This window comes from Benincasa hispida, unplaced genomic scaffold (genome assembly GCF_027475165.1).
Source record: "Benincasa hispida cultivar pf3 unplaced genomic scaffold, pf3_genome.v1.1 HicScf1748, whole genome shotgun sequence".
In the NCBI taxonomy this organism is placed as follows: domain Eukaryota; kingdom Viridiplantae; phylum Streptophyta; class Magnoliopsida; order Cucurbitales; family Cucurbitaceae; genus Benincasa; species Benincasa hispida.
Genome location: NW_028326129.1, coordinates 1 through 8067, shown reverse-complemented (window position 1 = coordinate 8067; position 8067 = coordinate 1). Strand labels below are relative to the sequence as shown.

The 8067-nt window shown below is 28.1% G+C and overlaps 1 protein-coding gene across 1 annotated transcript; it reads left to right on the top strand.

Moving 5' to 3' along the window:
- Nucleotides 1–863: 863 nt before the first annotated feature.
- Nucleotides 864–2054, top strand: LOC150030627 (uncharacterized). Its single transcript, XM_090309460.1, has one exon. It carries the CDS (start codon nucleotides 864–866, stop codon nucleotides 2052–2054), a length of 1191 nt encoding a protein of 396 aa, XP_090165586.1.
- The last annotated feature ends 6013 nt before the right edge of the window (nucleotides 2055–8067 follow it).

Here is an 8067-nt window from a genome sequence, read left to right as displayed (position 1 = left end):
AAAAATCTTAGTTTGTCACACGATCAACTCTTCTCATATATACATATATACAAACTTGGATGCATCCCGTGTTGTACTCATTTTTGTAAAACTCACTCGAGTATCAACGTGTGCATGGAGATCAGTATAGTGTTGTGGCTACACTCAAATATTACTCATATAATTGAATTATTTATTTTCTATGGTGAAGTAAGAATAATAAAAAGGATGTGGTTTAGAATGTATACATTTTTGTTTAGTTCATCGGTTTGTGATGTGACAAACTTTTTTTCCAAATATATATTTTTGATTTTTTTTTTTTTGTTATGTGATTTTGGAATGATGAAATAGGATAAATGCAATCCATTGAACCTAAATATGACTTTCCATGAAATAAAACATAATGAGCAATACTTGGTGATTAATATTTGGATGTATCCTATTTCTATGCATTTCACTTTCATCGCACACAATAAGAATTAAAATATTTAAATAAAGATATAAAAAGAATTTAGCACATAACAAATTATGATAAGATAATTTGGTGGATGCACAAAGATAGATATAGACCCAGATATATCTGAGTAATTTTCATACTGATACAACTTTTCTAATCATATGGTAAATTGTGATTGGACTATTGGGTCAGAAAGATAGGTGGAATGCAGGATGCAGTGGGGTATTTTTCATCTTTAATTACCACTAGTTACTAAAGGACAAAAATGCCCCTAGTAATTCGTTTACCAAGAGAATAAAAAAACATAGAAAAAGAAAAATAAAAATAAAAAGTTTAACCCCAAGGCTTATAAATAAACTCCATTGTTGCACCTTAAAATCAGAGTCCAGAAAGAACAAGAAGAACAAGAAAGACAGAGAGAGCCTCGATGACGAGGAAGAAAGTGAAGTTGGTTTGGATTGCAAGCGATAATGCAAGAAAAGCCAGTTTCAAGAAACGAAGGCTCGGATTGTTAAAGAAAGTAAGTGAACTCACCATTCTCTGCGGCGTTTTCGCCTTTGCTGTCGTTAATGGCCCCGACGAGGACCATCCCGTCATCTGGCCATCTCTCTCCGTCGCTCAACACCTCTACCATCACTTTCTCAGCCTTCCGGAAGTCGAACGCCAGAAGAAAATGACGAATCAAGAGACATATCTCAAGGAATGCACCACCAAAGCTCATGATATGCTAAAGAAACTCGTCAAGAAGAATCAAGAACTCGAACTTGATCTTCTGATGCATCAATTGCATCAAGGTCATCATATTTCCCAACTCACCAATGGGGAATTACTCGCATTGTTCTGGATGGTCGGAGAGAGAATAAGAGACTGCCAAAAACGAATCGAGTATCATCAACAGGTTCATCGTCTTCCTCCTCCTCCTACTGAATTTGTTCCTTCTAACTCTCATCTGCTTGAAATAGGGAGCAATGAGATGGATCTTTTTGATAATGGAAGGAATTTGATGGATCAATGGTTTATTGATATGTTGATGAGTTCGAATGATAAAATTGGGGGAAGTAGTAGCAATATGGCAGGGGAGTTAAGGTTTGTTCAATCAGAAGTGAATATGGGCGATTTGATGAATGGAGAAAATTTGGTGGTGGGAATCAGCGAATTAGGCGGAACGGAAACGATTATTGTTGAAGGAGATGGCGATGAGAACATTTTGTTATCGGAGTGGAATTTTGGGGTAAATGACAATTCTGGAATGTGTGAGATTGAGAAGCTTGTGAACGACATTAATGGCGTTGGTGTTGAGGCTACTGTTAGTCATATGGATTTCACTCACCAAGCGGGTTTTGGAATCGGTGGTGACGTCAATGGTGGAGACCCTATGGGGAGTCTGTACTCCGATGCCTGTTACTACGGCGACAGTGGTGGTGTAAGGATTGATGTGAATGATGATGTAGAGATGTTGCTTCAAGGATTGTTTGAAAGTGAAATAAGCTGCAGCAATGGAAATGGAAATGGAACTGAAATTCAACATGGAAATGGAAATGAGAATCAGAATAATGAAGGTGAAGACGTTGAAGATGATCTTCTAAGTAAGGAATGGCAAAACAAATTTACTCCATGATTGCTTCTTCTTAATTAAGTTCTAAATAATGGAGGAATTTGAGGGTTACTCCAATTTTCTCTATCTCTATATATAAAAATATTATGATGGTATGAATTATGATCTAGTGTCTAAAGAAAATAGAATAATGTGTTAGTTTCTTATGAGTACTTAAAATCTAGTTCTCTTTTTTAAGTGTGGATTAATTGAAATATTTGAGTAGTCTACTTAAGCATTTTCTAGAGATTAAAAAAAATATATATGATCATCATGGCTAATGATCACTATTTTAGTATTTGTCCAGATAATTCTGTATCAAGTTTGTCTAAGTTAATTGAGTGAAGTTTAAATTGTCTCTTTTTATAAGAATTTAAATATCTGATTTTTCATATATTATTGATATATACTTATTTAGTGAATTCGATAATTCGATTTTCGATCTCTCGCAATTTTTTTATAATATTTGGAATGGAAGAATAGAACGGCTTCGAATGCATGAACTAGGTTTATTTTAATAAAATTATAAATGTTTTTATTATTATTATTATTATTATTATTATTATTATTATTATTATTATTGTAACTCCCACAATGGTCTCGCATGCATGCAATTATAGAAGATGGTGAAACGTGAGTACATGAGGGTGGCAATATTTTGGATAATTATTCTCTTTTGGCTTATTCTTGGAATTTAAGGAATATTCTTTTTAAATAATAATGGGTATATTTTTTTTAGGAATAATAATGGGTATTTGAACCATAGAACATATTTGAAATCTTATAAACATATTATTAAAAAATGAGAATGACTGATATTTTAAATTAATCTCATTTTGAGGTATATCTCGTCTTGTTTTGGGAGTAAAGAGAGACGACAATAATTGTGATACTAATCAAAATTTTAGTATTATTTGAGAATATTGTTTGGTTAAGCCATGTGTTATTTTTACTATGTTATTATCTTAAAATTTATTATTAATAATACAATTTTGTATTACGTTTGATTGATTTCTTTGTTTTATATAGCAATGGCAATAATGAAAATCTAAACATTCAAAAATGAGTAACTTTACGTATCTAGTACGTTGGTTTTGAATGTCATGATAAGATCATTGTTTTTGTGGTATTCAAATTGACGCGGTGGCACAACGAGACATCATATTATTATAGGAATATGTCTGGGTTGAGGTCTTCACATGCGACATCAATAAAAATAGTAACCCTTAACAAAGCAACGGACATAAACCAACTAAACTCTTAAAAACATAAAGGTTGAAAAAACATTTTTAGTCATTAACTTTTATGAAGATTAACGATTTAGGTCCCGTTTAGTAACTATTTGTTTTTTTAAAAAAATAAGCCTATAATTTTTTTTTTTTTGCCTTTGTGTTTTGCTTTTTACTAATATTTTTAAAAATCAAGCCAAGTTTTGAAAACTAAACAAAGATCATTTTTAATTTTTTTTTTTAATTTGGCTAAGAATTCAACTCTTTACCTAAGAAATATGCAAACAATTGCAAAAAAGAAATTACGAAGAATTAGGTTTAATTTTTAAAAATAAAAAATCAAATGGTTACCAAATGAAGTATTAGTCTCTTTTTATTTTAATATATAACAAACACTTATTTTTATATTTTTAATTTTGCAACAATTTAGTCCATATACACTTTCAAATTTTTAACAATTGTACAGGGCAGGGACTACATCATGACAAATGTTAAAATACATATACTAAATTGTTACATAATAAATTGAAGACTAAGACCTCATTTGATAATCATTTAATTTTTTTTTTTTTTTAAAAAAAGCCTATAAACAGTTCTTCCACCTCTAACTTTTTAATTTGTTATCTACTTTTTACTTGTGTTTTAAAAAATCAAGCCGAATTTTTGAAATTAAAATTTTTAAACCTTAAGCTTCGTTTTTCTATTTTGGAATTCTCGCTTAAAAAAATCAATTTTTGTACTTGAGAAAGATGCAAATGGTTGTAAGAAATTAAGATGAAATATGTTAATTGTCAAAAAACCAAAACCAAAAAACAAAACGATTACCAAATGAGACCTAATTTATTACAAAATAAATAAATATAGAGAGAGAGATATTGAGGCTTAGTTTGGAGTTGTAGCTTCTAAAATAATTTCTCGTGATTGTAGTTCTAAAACACAATTGTAAAATGAAGAAAATAGTAGTATTTGTTCAATTTTAATTTTGAACATGAAAAAGTATGTTAAATTTTTTGGATAAATAATAGTAAATTGTCGCGATGGATAATAATGCCTAAATTAAATAGACCTATTTTCAAAATTTATATTTTTTATAATTATTTAGGAAGCATTTAGGACAAGGGTTATCATGAAAATATAATAACCACCTCTTGTTACAAGAAAACTAATTCAAAACCTCCAATTAACTACAATCAAAACTATTCATACCCGTATTTGCTACAGTATTTAATATTTATATACTACAACTTTTTTTAAATTTTATTTTAATTCATCATTTTTTTTTCATTGTGCCTACAGTATTTACTATTTCTTCTCAAACTAAATAGTTTACATTCTCAGACACATATCTTATAAACCTAAACTAAATAATCTATTACCCAAAGACAAACTATCATAATCCAACTATAACAATCTATAACTATAATAACTAGTTTATTGTCCCAAACGCCTCTTAGATGTTATATCATATATGTTGAAAACTTAAATTTATATATTCTTTGCTCTAAATTTCTTCAAAGAAAAAATATAAGATTATTTTTTAAATATAGGAGAAATATGTGCTATTATGTAAAGAAAAAAATGATAGCATTGCACTAACCAATTTAAAGTTTTAGGATATAGATATTCACTGCATAAGGAATATACTAAATATACAAAATAAATCTTAATCTATAAATAATAAAATTGAAATTTTGCTTAAAAGTTGGTCAGAAACAAATTCTTAAAACGATGAGAACAAATCAGTCTTTTGAAGAGTGTCCATGCATAAACAAATCAATTTAGACTCTCAACTAAAACTTCTTTTGAAGAGTGTCCATGCATCAATTTACATCATCTATTTTATTTTTTCAACATCACGAAAAGCATCTACAACCTATAGAATAAAAGCATCGACAATTTTCAAATGTTAATCGTAATAAAGGTCTAAATACTGGATTCACTTAATAAATAAATTTAGAAGATAAATTTAAAACGGTGAATCATATACATTTTGACCCATGTGTTTCTAAACCTAAATCTTAAAAAATCTCTTAATCGATAAAATTTTATGTATAATCAAGATTTAAATAGGTATAATTTAAAATGAAAATTTCTCCAAAATAGATTAAAAACAACATGATCTCACATGTTTCATGAATAGCCCTGACACACATATGTATAGATTTAAAAATCTTCCACGTGGCCTGTCATGCATGCAATTCCGGAAACTGGTGAGACGTGAAACTGTGAGAGTTGTATTGTAATATTTTGGATTTAATTATTCTTCTTTTGGCTTATTCTTCAAAAGCATTTGAGGAATATTCTTTTTAAATAATATTATGGATAATTTGAAATTATCATATATATAAATATATATATTAAATCTGTAGATTGATGTTGTTTTACTTTATTTGAAAGAGAAAATAATTTAATAATTATTAAGAAAAAATTAATGATTATCTGTATATTATCCTTACAATCTTTATTAATATTGATAAATAGTTGATCATATGTAATACTTTCATTGACAACTAATGATTATGATATTTCTAGAATTGACTTCTCTAAACAAGTAAAAAATAACGTAAGTTACATATCTAGTGCTGGTCGGTTTCAAAAGATAAAATAAGAACATTGATTTCCTGATATGCAGAGTGTCACCATGCAGAACACGAAATCATACTTTAATAGAATATGTTTAATCGATTTCCAGGAGTGATTCGATAAAAATAGATTAACCCCTAAACAACTAACAACTCAAAGCATTCACCACTCTTAAAAGTTAAAACAAATATTTTCTTAATCATGAATATTTATGAAAGTAAAAATTTAGTCTCTTGATCTTTAGTATGTAACAATTTATGGTGGGTTTGGGGCGAAGACTATCCTAAGATTATAATAACTACTAAAGTAAATACTATTTTGTATTCCCCAATTAGTTACAGTCAATATTATTTCTAAACCCTCATTTTCTATAGTATTTACTATTTATTATGGCTTTTACTATTTCACATTCATAGCTTTTTATTCATTGCTTCAGTGTTTACTATTTCTTTCACAAATTAAAATAGTTTACACTTCAAACACATACTATTATAAATCAAGCTAATATAATCTATACCCCAAACACAAACTATTATAACTTAACTATAATAACCTAGGACTATAATAATCAACTCTTTGCCCCAAACGCCCCTTAGTATATACACTTTTAAATACATAACGATTGTTCAAGATACAGATGACATCATTACAAATTTCAAAATACAAGTACTAAATTATTATAAAACAAAAAATATAGAGACAAAATCATGAGGTGTTTTCAAATAAAGGAAAATGAACCAACATATTTACAAATATAAAACTCGTTACTATCTTCCATGATAGATCACGAGATGATGTCCATCCGTGAACTGTCGTCATTGATTAGATGTCTATCACGATCTATCATGATAGACAATAATATTTTGTTATACTAAAAATTTTTTCAAGAGAGATTAGCCATTTAAAAACAATTACCCTTAATACATTCCACTATATTATTGCATTTAAATTATTACTTTCTTAATATTCATATCGTTTAATTGAGATTAAAATACATGCCTCGAAATTCACGAAAGGAAAGATCATTATTACAAGATTCGGTACTTTTTCATCACTAAAGAAGAGAAGTTATTTTAATTCTTTTGTAACTCATAGCCTTAAAATTATAAAAGATTAATGGCAATAAGAACAAAAGAAAAAGAGAAAAAGAAAATGTAATAATAGATTATAAAAAAATTAAAAAATAATGATAATTTTTTCACATAAAAACAAAGACAAGAAAAAAGCAATAGTATATAAATATATATTTTTTCTCAAATATCAATGCAAACTTAACCGTAATTCCCATTTCACACCTAATATAATATATAAATATATATTTTTGGCATAATAAATAATAATAAAGGTCGTTTTTAGTCAAAATGACAACTCATAATGATATAGTAATATTTAATTTTGGGTTAATTGCTATATAACTACCCCTACTATTCAAGATTTTCCTTTTGACAACTCATCTTCATTCACCAATCACAATTCCAATGTTGACTGACAAAAATATGAATTTTTATTTCGAAAATAAATTGTTTAAAATTTTTTTTTTTTTTATAACTTTGTAGGGTTTGAATTTTGTATAGCTTTTGTGATATATTCTATTTCTTTTTCTTTTTCTTTTTTTTTTTCAAGTAAGGTTTGGTAGATTTAATGATTTCTCTAAAGGAGTTTAATTATATAGGCTACACAAATTTTGCTTATAATTAAACATGAAATTTAGGTTTTGGTTAATAATTAGTTTGTTTTGGATTTTGGGCTTTGAAAATTGTGTTTGTTTTCTCCTAATCTTTTTACAGTACTTTTCATCCATCCTTAAGAAAAATTTGCATCCATAGCCAACTTTGTGTAGCTCACTTTATCGTCTGACTATAATTTGCCAAAATGAACATAGCTTCAACTGGCAAAGTGTTTGTATTATTATCCTCAAAGTGAGAGATTCGACTCCCCTACCCCACATATTGTCAAAAAAAAAAAAAAAAGTTTGTCACACGATCAACTCTTCTAATATATACATATATACAAACTTGGGTGCATCCCGTGTTATAGCCATTTTTGTAAAACTCACTCGAGTATCAACATGTTCATGGAGATGAGTATAGTCTTGTGGCTGCACTCAAATATTACTCATATATCTATATTGAATTATTTATTTTCTATGGTGAAGTAAGAATAATAAAAAGGATGTGGTTTAGGATGTATACATTTTTGTATAGTTCATCGGTTTGTGATGTGAC